The following is a 14,866-nucleotide window of genomic DNA, read 5'->3' as shown; positions in this document are numbered from 1 at the left end:
ACAACAAGGTCAGCAGTGCCTGTAATTAGTAATTTATGCTGAGTTCAGTGCTGCAGGTCAGGGCTGATGTCATTTATTTTCCACGGGAAAAAGGTCACATGATAGGGACAAATCAGGGAACGAGTCCGACATGTGATTAATAATACCTTACAAGATGCATATGTGGGAGCCACAGTTCCAAAAAGCTTCCCTTTCTGCCCATACACACTTAAATTACTTTTCAAACTAACGGGGCGAGCAGCGTTTCTAAATACTTAGTTTTAGGGGCTCTAAAGCGCCGGAGTGGTGTGAAAGTGCGGCGTAAATGTAGCACAAAATATGCATTTTAAAACACAAAATATTAGTGTGGACTTAGTGATGTATGATGACACTTTTTTGATACATTTGATCTTGTGTTAATATGTAAATTCCTTTTCTCTACCACCAGCTGCCTGCTAAGAATACATGGTAAAATGACATTACACTTAAATCACAGATAGTAGTTTGCCTTATGTACCAGGCAGCACCAAGCTGTGTAGAAGCTGTTTTCTTGTAAATGTCGTAGCTACTCTGTCTGAACTGACAAGCACATCTGAGCTGAAACCTTTCTCTGCCTCGCAGCACATCATCAAGTTCCACCGCGCCTCTAAGGCCAACAAGAAGCCCATGCAGCTCCCCCGAGGGATGGTGAAATCTCTCCTGTATCAGATTCTGGATGGGATCCATTACCTCCATGCCAACTGGGTTCTCCACAGGGATCTGGTGAGCAGCTATATTAGCTCCACTGCTCCAGTTTCCCCGTACAGACACACAGCAGCAGCTCCAGCACACACTTTATCTTGGAGCTGCTTCCAAAAGCAACAACGTCACAGAAACACTGGTAGGCCTACCCAGGAGTTTTCTTTGTAGCAGCCAAGCTGAGTGTCCAGGCGATGGATGGATAAACAGAAACCAAACTCTCCAAGCTGCTACATAATGTATGCTAATGTAAGCTTCTTTTCATTCATGTGAAAATTAGGCGTTAGGGTAAGCCAAATAAATCAGGCCATATTCTCTTAACACATAAAATAACCAGAACTAAAGTTAGCAAAATTGGATCATTTTTATCCCATCAAAAGCTGAAGTTCATTGTGTCTGTTGATTTTTAGAGGAAGAGATAGTATTCTGTGAAGTAGCACCTTGTCAAACTGAACCAACAAACCACCAGCAGAGCAGTGTTATTTCACTGCAGGTGTTGTTGTGTCCCGGTGTGGTGTATTATTATGACTCTGTCTTGAGGAGTTTGATTGTAATGCTTAAGAGCAGCGTGTCCTGCGCTCTGACTCTTGTCTGCCCTTTACACTGGCTGCAACACTCTGGTAGTTCCTGTGAGATTCTCTCATACCCTGTTTTCCCACAGTGCATTGGTTACAGAGAGATTTCATTTTGTCCAGCTGGAGTCAGCAAGAAGCACGAAAACAGGGCTTCTCATTGTGTGTGTTACAGCTCTTAGATAGCAGAATGAGAAGAAGTGAATCACATTGTTGCATTTTTACAGAAGAATTGTGTACATTTTACAACTACATAAAGATGTCTTTGTTTGCTAAGCTAGTTTGAAATATTGGCCAGGGTTAGCTCACTGATAATCAGTTCTTATCTGGTCCATATCAGTAACGTGTTATTGCATATTTTTGTGCATGTATTTTGCCAATGCTCTGCTGATGCTAAAATATAGCCATGTCTAAAGTTGTTGCCTCACTTTGTGGTTGTTGTGGCCAAGGTATTCAGTGAGTTTAAGCATTTTTAAGGGAAAGCTAACTGAAAAGCTATCAGCTTCTATTTAAGGGCTAAGCTACACAACACTAGATTATGTTGCTAGCTATGCTACTCAGAAAACATAGGTTAAGACAATGAACCTATAAGCCTTAAGAAGCAGTAATATAATCTTTAAAATGAAGTCTCTTTTGTTGTTTTATTTACTACACCACAAACAAGTACTTTGTTTTAAACTGAAGTTCAGGTGAAAACAAAATGCAGCGATGTAGCATTGGTAGATCCCTCCATGTTACGCAAGACATAGCTTGCTACTGGACAGGTTACAGCTTTGTACAAAAACTATACTGTGAGGAAATGTAGTTAAACTGGTGGGGTTACTTCTGGTGGCATAGCTACACCCAAACAATTATAGAAAGCTTCAAACAGTGACACACCCTTCAGTTTCTAGGAGAACTGAAAAATCACCCGTCTGAATAACTCCAACCTTGTGTGTCTCATTATGTACGTGCACACTCTGTCTGACTGATTCATTGTTTTGTGATCCAGGTGAAGCTGCTTTGTATTAGAATAATGGATAATAACTATGTTAAATGAACCATTTAATGGACCTTATCTCTACAGCACTGAGTGTTAAACTACAAAGGCTTGGTGGGTTAGAGCGTTAGCATGGCAGTCCTGTTACACTGTCAGGACTCCTGATGGACGGTTCTAAAGAGGTTTGCAGTTAAATACAGCAGAACCAGAGATAATAATCTTTCATTATACCACATATTCTTCCTCCTTGTCAAAACCTGGTGCTTACATTACCCATAATGCACAATGCTTTTATTTTGTAGTGAAATAAAAACATAGTCATAAGTCTCCCGCAGGTCATAAGAGTATATGTGAGTAAAAATAAATAAATAACATCATGTTACAGACGTAACTTGGGTGCGATCTCTCCTTCGCTCCCCCTCGCTCGCTCTTCGTCTCGGCTCATACGGTTGTTTTTGCGGTGTGTTAATTAAGGTCCCGTTTCTAATGTAAATAAGATCATTTTCTGTTAAGACCAACCCACAGAAACCTTTAAAACAAAGACCAGAAACTAACACTGGATATGTGTGCTGCGGACATGGTGAGGACAGCAGAGGAGCAGCAGAGGAGCAGCCCCGCCTACTCCCCGATCAAAGTATCCAGAGCCATGTAGAGAGAGTCTTGTCAGTGGAGGTCCATGATCCGCCATTGCATTGTTGCAACACTCCCTCTCTATCTCTGAAAGTACCGTCACTCACTCAGTCAGTCACATACAGACCCATGTGTAGGGCTGACCCCGACGGTCAGCCAAAAACATACGAGGAACTCCACCTCCAAATCTCCAACACCTGGAAACACGGTTTGAAGGTGGATCTTCAGTTGCATCTCAAATCAATTCACTTGTCTGCATGCAGCTTCTTATAAAACAGCAGATCTGTTACATGTGAGATTTAAAAAAAAAACAGAATTGGAACAATTTTCTTTCTCATATCTGTTCTGTAAACTCCCACTGCCCATCTGTGTGTGTGTGGCTCCCTGACTCTTATCTCTCCCTGCATCTGTCACTCCCAGACAGGGAACATTTCTGCCTTTGCTTTTGGAGGGAAAAGTATAATTAACCAAACACATCAGATTATGTGGCAGAAGTTTAATTTGATTACCACTATCAATGCTTTGACGTCAGAAGATTCAGTTGGAGGCTATTTCCAGATGATGCTTGTGAGAGAATGAATGACAGAGATTTTACATTCTTACAGAATAGTAGCGCAGCAGCTGGTTGATCTCTCGCAGTTCAGAGTCACATCTATCCATCTACAGGGTTTATCTTCTTTGAATCCAACCTTTCACTCTTATGTAATCCCCGCAATCCTCGAAGGTCATGCGGTGGCTGGACATCACATTATGTAAACCTGCAGGCATCAGGGAGCCAGCTCAGTCCTCTCGCTCTCTCTCTCTCTCTCTCTCTGGCATTAAGTGCGTCTGTCTCTTTGCTGGAGTCAGTTATCAATCAGTGACCTCTGAGGTGCTTTGATCGCACTGCAGGCGCTGTGTTTCAGCACCAAGCAGACAGTTGTTAAGCTGAAATGTGGAGTGAGTGTTGATAACATGTGGTGAATTGCCTTGGAAGAATTTATTCCGTTTCAGATGTTTCAGATATGGACAGAAACTTTTCGGTCCTAACTTTTTTTTGTCTTTCCAAGCTGTTTTCTCTCCAACTTGAGGGGATGTTCAAGTCAATTTTCCCAAGAAAGAACTCATTTTTCTGATTATACCAATAACACCTGAATGCAGCATACATCCTGTAAATGTCCAGGGTCTGACACTTTGCAGTCCTGTTAAACAAGTTAAACTCAAACTTCTCTTACTGGCTTTTTCTGGTCTGTAGAGTAATGTTTGACACCTGCACTGATGCAAGTTCTTGAAAAAAACATGTAACTGTAATGCTCAGCCAGATTGATCTGTCTAATGGTGCATGAGTGAACAATGTCACATGTATGGGTCGTCTCATAATTACTCGGTAGATGCTATTATATGCATTTCACCCTCTTCCCTAACGGTGGCTGCAGGGCCCGATCAGACAGAGTGCGCTTTGCAGGCTGTAAAACACGAGGTGCACCGCACGGCCTTTTCTGTTGAAGCCTACGGTTTTTCTTTCTACTGTTGTTAAGGCAACCACCAAACCATAGTTGTCATTAACCTAACCGTTATATTGGCTGCTGACAGAAGGCCCACCTCTCCTTTGGTAGGAAGGCGCTCTGCAACGCAAAGGAGCACGCAAAAAGCGTCCCTCTCATTGAAAACAAAAAAGCCGCCCCCAGCTGCTAAAACGCGTTCTGTCTGATCGGGCCCTTAGACTGCACACATGAGCAGCGAGAGACGGCTGCTTTGCAGGACGGCTCAGGCTCACACCATCAGGGTGTTCACACTGGGTGTATGTCGGCTTCTATATAAATGTCATTTAAATTCTATACAGGAAAGAATGAAGAGGCGTCTGCTCAGCTGTAAATAATAATTAATAAACATAAATGAAATATATACATGAATCACTCCTGACTTTACCTGGCTGTTTGCCATATCCAGGGGAGTTTCCAGTCTCTGTTTATACAGGTTTCAGGGTGGCTCTTATCAGAGAACGATCTTAACAGAAGTGCAGGCGGGAGCTTTCTGTTGAGGAAATAAGACATGTTATTTATGTAAAAACATAGACAACATAGAAAAAGACAAGATGGAGCTTTTCAGTCCTTTTCTAAGTTTAACTTGTGTGTAACATTTGGTTTGAATGTGGCCCAGGTTTGAATGATGGCAAGAGCAGGAGTAGGAGGGGGAATCCCTCTGCTGTACAACAACATCGACTCTCCCACAGGAGCTGCAGGCTTGTTTTGCTCCCTGAAGGTCACACCTCTCTTATCTAAGCACCAAGCCTTCCGGCCCTTTATAACAATTTTCATTGCAGCCGGATGGAGTTCTCCATTGTCAAACTCTAAACTGATGTATGGCTGTTAGTAAGCTGTTATTTTGCTGTTTCACTGCCAGGGCTTCCTGCTATTGTGGCCAAAGCGCTCCCTTAAGTCTCCCTTCTACAACTGTATGGCTGAGATCATGTTTTTGTTCAGGTGCCTGGCGCTCTGTCAGTCCTCTCTGTGGGAGTGAGTAACAACTAATCAGATGGCTGCTCAGTGAGCCCGTCCCTGCTTTGTGGAAAATGCCCTCTGGGCCTCTGATTGCTCTTATGATATTAAAGCTTCAAGTCCTGTCCTGTTGTTTGTGCATGTGAGAGCAGAGCATGAAGACAGACAGATAGTGTGCTGTTGTGTGTTCAGCTGTGGGGAGAGGTGCTCCTTCCAGCACTCCAGCTCTTACATAACAGTGTGTAGCATGCTCTGCGTCTCTGCACCATAGGTATCAGGCATGTGCTTTGCATTGCACCACTGCAGAGCTCCCATCCCCCACTTGTCCTGCCCCTCCTCCACTCATTTTCTCCCTGTCCCACCCACCCCCCACCCTCCTACGCCCCCATAAGGGTTATGTAACAGCCTCAAGCTATTTGCCAAGCCCAGCGGCCTGCACGGCTAGCTGAGTCAAGATGCTGACTTAGCAGCTCTGCAGGCCGAAGCAAAAGGCACCTCAGCGGACTGAACCAACAGTCTCTGCTGGGGGGACAGTGCTGAAGGTGATCTGTTGTTGCAGTAAATACAGACTAACCCACATGTACTGTACTGTACTGTACTGTACTGCACTGTATGGCAGGCTGCCCCACACAGTCAGACTGCAGAAGCACAGATGCTGATGCTGCTGTTATCAGGACTGACTCATGAGGATTAGAGAGAGGCACATACTGTAAATTATTACTCATGTTAGTGTTTAACCTTCATACACAGCATTCAGCTACTACAGCTACTGACCTCATTCTGGCTGTTTGCTCCTTCATACTTAAAACTCTTCAATAGAAATGCTCACATTGTTATATTTGTAATAGGATGTGTATTGTGATGTGATGTCATTCTTGGAGTTTTCCAAATGCCTCCCCTCCCCAGAATCAGTCTCTTAAATCATAATGATAGATTTAAGTTTTTTCATTGTGATACAAACAGAAAAATACAATTTTGCTAAATTAACACACAAACATATTGATCCCAAATTATTCTGAATAGAGAACATGTTACCTAAACTTGGGATATTTTTTTGAGATGTTCATTTTTATAAGTAACTAGGATTAGGGACATGTATGATACCAGTGAGAAATATGCTGCCCTCACTGAGAGACTATGTTTCCACAGGAGGAGAGCGTACTGATACAGAGACACATGATGCAATCATCATCACCTTAAGGTCAATATTAGCAGATCAAAGAGCTCGCTGTGGATCACCAGAGGAATGGGACGCCCCCCGTCCTGGTGTCATCCAGTGAGAGAAAGTTAAAGGGTGGATTCATACACGCACTTTGGGGTCTAAGTCAATAAGAACTGGATTGGAGTGACAACATGAAGCATGATGCTGACACAGTGAAGCTGACCTTTCACCTTTTGGGTATAAAATGTCATCACTTATTACCTATTAGAAATGTGTGTGAAATTTTGTCATAATTAGCGTATGAATTCTTGAGCTATGGCCACAAACATGTTTTGTGAGGTCATAGTGACCTTGACCTTTGACCTATGACCGCCAAAATGTACCCAGTTCATTCTTGAGTCCAAGTGAACAATTGCACCAAATTTTAAGAAATTTCCTCCAGGCGTTTCTGAGATACCGTGTTCACATGAATGGGACGGACGGACAACCTGAAAACAGAATGCCTCCATAAAAAGATGTTTAATAGTTTCATCTGCAGTAGGAATGTGTTGCCTCCATTATTTTTGCTTATTTTGATGTCATTTCTTGCAGTATCTTTAATTGCTTTCTATTGCTAAAATGAGTGCAACCTAAAAGTAATGTCAGCTTGTAAGTTCAGCTCTAGCTTTTATGTTTTTTGAAATTTTAGATCCATTAAAACAGGATTGTGGAAACAGTCATCTCCAGCTGTGGGATCACTGCCTGGCCCTGCCACCTGCACCTTTCTACCACTTATTACACCACACTTTACATGTGGTAATGATGTCACTAGCCCCTTTTACACTGCCAGTTCAGTTCAGTCACATTCCGTCTTCTATGCAAACCGCACGGAGGTGGAATGGTGGTGAAGTCGTTCCGCCTTTGAGCCGGCATCGGAGGTAGTAACAGAGGAGAAGCGAAACGGCTACTGTGTAAACAGCAGAGCCGGCAGGTTGAAACAGCACCGTGTGTGTGTATTTGAAACACGCGTTTGTTTACCCCTTGTGCACGTTTTGCTTCTGCATTGCCGTAAAAAACACTGTAAAAACACACACTGTGGCGGCTTTAAGCCAGCGTTTCTTGGTCCAATGTAAAATGACAAAGGCTGCATGATGGCGGAGCTTTGTGACGCCGCTGAGGCAGAACCGCAGTTAAAAGGGCTATGAAATGAAGTGAAATACTTTAAAGATTAATCTTTCGTTGTTTTAATTTTAACAATGGATGTCAGTGGCCTTGAAAAGAACTGCAGATAGTTTGCCAGAACATCACATGTCACCGTGGTAGTGTAGTCTGGATCAGAAGGTCACACAGCAGATTCCTGTGTGCAGAGAACCAGCTCAGCCTGAACACCTGCACATCAGGCACTCTGTAAAACTTATCAAAGTAATGTTCACTTTAAAGATGTGAAATCTAGTTTTTCAGACAAAGAGCATGGCTGCCTTAATCCTGCACGGTTCCTTATCTTAACACTTGAACTTGACTTGTGGTTCTTAATGTCTCTGTTGCTGTGACCTTTTTATTTTAGGACGGCATGTTTATTAACTCACCCATTCTGTTGTATAAGTGCGCCTCTGGCTCCTGAACTGGCCCAGTTTTGGAGACAAAGATGTAAAAAGTTGTGTGGAAGAGGGACATGTCCCTGAGGACGAGTGTTCTGGTCCTCAGTGGGATGGAGACTTTATTTTATCCCTCGACTCCGATCCATTTATGAAACTAACCAAGTGTAATCGATTCATTTCACTGGATGATTTTAAGAGCAAGTCTCAATTTTTAGTGTGAAACTCAATCTGATGCAGAGTCTCTGTTCTCCTCTGTCGTCCACGTGCGCTCATGTTCTAGTTTTTATCTCTTGATTTCATTAGAATCATTAACTCAGCTGCTCAGCTCTCATGCTGCATGCTCATTTAGCATTTTGAAGAGACTCTGACACTCAGTTTTACAGAACATTCAAGAGGTAATGAGTGTTTTTCTAAACAAAATGATGTTCAGGCTGAATATATTTATTCAGTTTGGCCTGTTTAGAATGTGAAAGAGGAGCTGGTGAGTCCTCCGGCCTTTTAGGAGACGTTTGTCTTTGTGTTTCTGACCGCTGCGTGTCGTGTTGTGGGCGTGAATAATAGACCTCATTATTAGTACTGTTTCTATAGCAACAAGACATGTTTGCCAGGCAGATCTGAGTCTGCAGAGCCAGAGGGTTCACATTCACACAGACGCCAAGCGAGAATCCTTAGACTGTTTGGCGGCAAGCATCCGTTAGAGGGCCACCTAAAAACATGTGACATCTTTGTTGTTAAACGTGCAGACGTGCTGCTGCTGGTTTGATAATTGGTGGTAATTAAGTTGATAACAACACGGCTTTTATCACCGGTAATATTATGTAAGTGGTGTAACTGCTGGTTGGTGGGAATAGCAGTGAGGTAAAAACAACATTCTTTAATGTGCAGGAGCAGCAAATATATATAACAGTGGAACGAACAAAAGGTGTCAAACTCACAGAGTGTTATCAGCTCACTCTGCAGGCCCTCTCAGCACGCAATTAGAACATTGTATACATGTTGTATCTCTTGTTTTACAGCCCACTCATTCCACTCTCATCAGCCTAATATCCAGCAGACACATGCAGCTGTTTTCACCTTGAATTCTCTGATTACGTTCTGCAGCCGGCCCAGGTAAACCTGCAGACAGACAAAGTTTGCTCTTGGCTAAAACTTGTTTAACTTGAACTTAAACAAAACTAAGTATTGAATCTGCATAGGTCAAGTAGCTAAAGGCACAACTTCAGATGCATGCTAATGTTGCTAACATGTGTAAACAGGTTTGCAAATATATAAATATGCTAATATGTCAATAGTGTGTATATAGACTGTTGAGCTAAGCTAACAAGCCAGGTATGGTGAATGCAGATACAAATATCTGCTAACTAGTGCTAACATATAAATTAAATAAGACCAAAATTTCACTCACTTAACAAATCTGGAGGGTTTGGAAGAACAATTAGCCGAACATTTCTGCCCAAAATCATTTAACACATAGCAGGCAGCTGGACCTTAGATATGCATGGCTTTAAGCCTCTGTATAATAAACAATATAATGTGAATGATATGAAGATTCAGCCCTGTGCAGTCATATGAATGGGGGAAAAGAGGGGAATCGCTTCGGGAGCCAGTGTTAATTTTAGCAGCTATTTTAGATTTAGTCTTCGTCTTCAGACGAAAATGCTTCTTAGTTTTAGTCACATTTCGTAGTTTTCCCCTTTATAGTTTAGTCCAGTGTTGGTCGATAAACATCACATTTTAGTCCAAATGTTTCCTCAGGATATGAAACGCGACACGTGACCCATGATACTGATAATATCACGATACAGCGAGCCTGCAATAATAGATAGACAAGACAATCGTATAATGATACATCACCATATCTGATTAACTGAAGAATACAAAACAGACCTAAAAAGGTGAATTAATGTATTACACACTGCAGTTGGGTGTCAGTTTCACCGATTTTGACACAGAAGCCGTTTTCACACATGCACTGCACTCCTGAGCATGTCCTGACTTTACCCGGGTGGGCTGCATGTGTGAACGCAAACGGCCATTTTTTTTACCCCGACATGACCTCGACTTTCTCCTGCCAGCGACCTAGTGTCATGTCGGGAGAAAGTCGGGGTCGGCCGATGTGTGAGCACAGCAGGAAAAACATTTACTGCCATCGAGTGACAGGGGAGGGAGGGGGCGGGGGGTCTGAAGCGAACAATACGTCACCCTATTTAAAGAAAGTTATATGGTAATAAGATGATCAATATTTAACAGAAAACGTCACACCTCAGTCATTGCATTAACAGGAGGGACGTAATAGAAAACATGCGTGTGTGTTTGACATGATTAGGTGCCAATCATTATACTTGCCCCCCCTCCCCCCCCTCGCCCCTGCTCCCCCTCCGCGTCTGACTGTGAGGGACATGTGTGGATGGGCAACTCTGCGTAATGTCGGGGTCAGACGGTCCTCTCTCTCTTTCATTTAGATCTCTAACTCAACTTTTACTTCCACAACTTTATTTTGTTTGTTTAAAAACACCTCCACCCAAACCAGACTAGCACAGCCACGTGTCAGCGTGTGTTTGACCTCTTTCAGTGTGGGCAGGAGGTGTTTGACAGTTGTAAGTGCACTCTCACAAAATGGCTGACGGACACGCTGGTGTGGTTCAATAACCAACAGGGCAGCCAAAGCAGGCCACTGAGCATGCTCAACATGTGCTGTGTGTGATTCTGGAAAAGAGAATCTCTGATAAAGTTGTGTTTCCTGTCCCATGTGATGATTAAACTATAAGACCTCTAAAAAGTTTGGTTACTCACAGATTTTTGTCTCCTTTCAGAAACCAGCCAACATCCTGGTGATGGGGGAGGGTCCTGAACGAGGAAGGGTTAAAATCGGTAAGGCTGATTGAGAGAATACTTCTGTATACTGTGTGATTCAGTTAGTAAATTATGCACATTATGGACCCTGCTGTCAGCACAGTGTGGATCAATGAGGCTGTTGACTTGTTTGAGTGTCCTGTAGCTGAGTGTTTAACCTCTCTCCGGGAGGTCGACAGATCAGTGCCGTTACATAAGCCAGCTGGCCAGGGGACTGTTGAAGGGTAATGCTGCGGTGCTGGAGTCTATTTTTAAACCCTGTGAGTGCAGTTATAGTACCAAGTTATTGTTTCAGTGCAACTAGATCCTCTGCTGCTGCCGGGTGCTCCCCTGCACTGTGTTAATGCACAGGGCTGCTCCGACAGGGGATATCAAAGTCATTTAACATCCGCCTATAAAGCAACTAAAACACTGAGGTTTTATTGTTGAATATGTTTACCTTTCACAGCACATGGCTTTATTGGTTTTAATTTAGGTAAACATGCTCCTGTTCAACAGCTAACTGGTTTATCTACAAAGTAAATATCACTTATATAATAAATATTAAATAAATAAATAACACTTTATAAGGTTTTCTTTTTCTGGTTCATTCTTTGTTTTTTGAAAGTTTCAAGATAAAAGAAACATTTATTTATCTCATATTGTTGTGAAAATCAGATAATTAGACTTATAAAGTCATAAATAAAAATTATTATTATTAACTTTTACAGCTTTTACAATGGTTTGATATTTACACAGAATAATTGCACTCATAAAAGTAGGCTATTTGAGAATATATGAAAGGATTTATATGAATATCGGTATTTAAACATTTTTGCATGAATCACTATGAATATACTTCTTGTCAGGGGTCAAAAGGTGTTGCATGTGTGACGTCCACGGTTGGCTCCGGTTGTAACTCTTGATTTTCCTGGCTGACGGTCGCTTTCCTTTTTAGACTGTTTGCTTCATCTGAGCGTCGAGTTTGTTTCTTTTTCTTTGGATTTTCACTTCTTGTTGAAGTTGTATCTGTAGTCATCCATCTTTTCTTTGTTTGTTCAGCCATAGTAGATTAGATTATTGGCCTTATACACTTTTATTACTTCCATTTATAAATGTACGTTTTATTTTTCTGCATGATTTTTGGCCAAAGAAAAACACTATTAAACTCTGTAGTTGAAGTTAAATCATTAAAATCGATCCTTTATTGCTTTCTTGATCGAGTGAGTGAGCTATTAGTAAAGATTCAGATAAGATGATGTTTAATTCAAAGAACGCTCTCAGCCTGTCTGCAGTCCTATCTGCATTAGAGCAGACAGACGAGCGCTACAGCATCCTGCATCAGTCTCTCTGTGTTGTTCAGGCTGAGGGTTTATACGCTGCTACAGCGTGCTGTTTGTGACCTCGCTTTCTGGATTTGTTAAACAAAATATAAACACATTTACTAACTTGTTTTTTATTTTTAGAACAAACAACAAAGCTGCTATAAGCAATATCGTCATGTTTCAAAGTTAATATGTGAAACATTTCTCTTTGTGAAAGCTTCTGAAAATAACATATTATGTTTTATACAGTTTTTATTTGCTGTTTTACTTCCTGTCTTTAATTTGTCTTTTCCTGGTTTTACTATTTTTATTTTACTTTGAAACACTGTTAAGAAAAGTTATTTCATAACAAAAAGTTAGTACTATAATATGTGACATTATTTCACATGCTATTTCTTTCCAAAAAGTGAGCTTTAAAAGAAGAAGTCAAATCACCTGTTTTAAGCTTAAAACAAAAAGCAAAGACTTATTTTAGATGAAGTTGTAACTTTCCTAAGTGAGTGCTCATTCTAACACTTAGATGTAAAAGAGAGGGTTGATAAATATTAAAGTACTTTTTCTCCTAAATGTATCCTTTGGAATGCTTCATGATAAAGTTTTATTTTGGAAGTTGAATGAACAGATGTTTACTTCTCTCTTGTGTTAAAGGTTACGGATGTGTTTGTACGTACAGGTATCAACGCCTTGTGCTGCTGTAACAAGGTGATTCAGGTTCAGCCGTGTTATTACGCTTTGTTTAATAATTCAGCCCTGAAAGCATCTGACACCAGCAGGATCTTTGTTCCGTGTGTTTGTCAGATTAGCGCGCCTGAGGTGCTATCTGAGACGTCAGGCCCTGACAGCAGCCTTGGCCCCGCTCTCGTATCACTCTCTGATTAATTCTTTGTTTGCTAACCTCGTATGTCTTCTCTGCACCCTTCCTGTAGCTGACATGGGTTTCGCCAGACTTTTCAACTCTCCCCTCAAGCCGCTGGCGGACCTCGACCCTGTAGTGGTGACGTTCTGGTACAGGGCCCCCGAGCTGCTGCTGGGGGCCCGGCACTACACCAAAGCTATCGGTGAGTAGGGGTCACATGTACAGATGTGTATGTGAGAGAACAGCCGTGAACATACAGCGCTCTGCACTAAGTCAGGACTCTTATCTCTGAGTGTTGCTCAACTGCAGCCGGTTTGACATGCAGAACACAGCAGCAGTGAATATGTGGATGTTATGATAAATCAGTGAGTGTCACCTCACCAAGGTCTCTCAATGTGAACAAGAACAAACATTGCTGGCTGACAGGTCTGAGTGCCCATGTGAGCCATGGTCTCCATCATCACCAGGCCGGTGTGTCTGCATGTCTATATTTATCATTCCTGGAACATGAGACAACACAGTCAGTCTGTCCTCAGAGCGGTTCCTATTGTCAGCTCCTACAAAGTGCCTCTGGTCTCTGTGTGGCAAGTTCAGAGACACTCTTTAAAATCTGTCCTGTGATTAAACATATTGTTTTATATTTCAGGAAACAAATATTTTGCTTTCCAGATAAAAAGATGAAAATATTTAAACCACTCTCATGTTAAGGGTGTCAGTTAGCTTAGCTTAGCATAAAGTCAGGAGCAGTGGGAAACAGCTCAGAATCTGCCTAGCAGCTTTGCTAAAGCTAACCCAGAAACATGAGTCACCGTGTTTGTGTAGTCCTTACAAAAAAGTGTGAAAACATGAATTTACCGTTTTACAGCTGCTTTCACATCACTCAACATAAAACCAGTGAAATAAACAAAACACTTTTTAATAGTTTTAGATATTTTGTTTCCATTTGCAGAGCCAGACCAGCTGTTACCCTGTTTATAGTCTTTATGCTAAGTTAAGTTAACTAAGTTAACTAAGTTAACTGTAATCTTCTGATGCAGATAAGCACATCTCCCAAAATGTTTAACTTAAAGACTTATTTGGGTATTTTTAAACCGTGGCCCTGTTTTGACATATTTTGGGGTCTAAGTGACTAAAAGGTGTAAAAATCAAAAGAACACATGTTGTTGTTGCTCTCTGTCTCTCTCCTGCATCTCCTTCTATCCCATGTTCGGCCCATCCAGTCGAGGCAGATGGCTGTTCAACATGAGTCTGGTTCTGCTCGAGGTTTCTGCCTGTTAAAGGAAGTTTTTCCTTGCCAGTGTGTCGAATGTTGCTAAGTGCTACTCATGGTGATTCATGTTGGGCCTCTCTTTAAATAACATAAAGTCGGTCTGGACCTGCTCTTTTTGTAAAGTGCCTTGAGATAACGTTGGTTTTGATTTGGCCTTAAACGAATACAATTTGACTGATTGATTTGATGGATTGCTTCCGCCAGCAGCACCGGCTTTAATGGGTGCAATGTCATCCCTAGGGACACGTACCCAAAGTATGTCCATTAAAAGTGCTTGTTTTTGTTAAGTGTTATTCAAAGTCTCATTAAGGAAAGGATTCCTACAGAGAGAGCTTTTTGTTACAATTAGGATGTTTTTGAATAACCAGAAACAGCACAAGACTCCATGAACAAAAACATTTTACCTTCAAGAAGATGGTGGTTGCTTGTCTCATGTTAGTTTTTGCTGTTATTCTATATATTTGTCTCA

General features: G+C 41.7%; 1 protein-coding gene across 2 annotated transcripts in view; it reads left to right on the top strand.

Moving 5' to 3' along the window:
* The window catches only part of cdk19 (cyclin dependent kinase 19), a 60,848-nt gene that overhangs the window by 33,324 nt on the left and 12,658 nt on the right, over positions 1–14,866 (top strand). The window contains exons 4-6 of one of the 2 annotated variants that reach the window (XM_069656668.1): positions 601–741; positions 10,928–10,985; positions 13,198–13,329. In XM_069656668.1, coding sequence (XP_069512769.1) covers positions 601–741; positions 10,928–10,985; positions 13,198–13,329 — 331 coding nt within the window. The remainder of the gene's footprint in view (positions 1–600; positions 742–10,927; positions 10,986–13,197; positions 13,330–14,866) is intronic. The other variant, XM_069656676.1, reaches the window with a different exon arrangement.

Source organism: Semicossyphus pulcher, unplaced genomic scaffold (genome assembly GCF_022749685.1).
Source record: "Semicossyphus pulcher isolate SPU_LCO1_2020_fin unplaced genomic scaffold, fSemPul1.0.p SCAF_11, whole genome shotgun sequence".
Lineage (NCBI taxonomy): Eukaryota > Metazoa > Chordata > Actinopteri > Labriformes > Labridae > Semicossyphus > Semicossyphus pulcher.
This window is presented reverse-complemented; position numbering and strand designations above follow the sequence as displayed.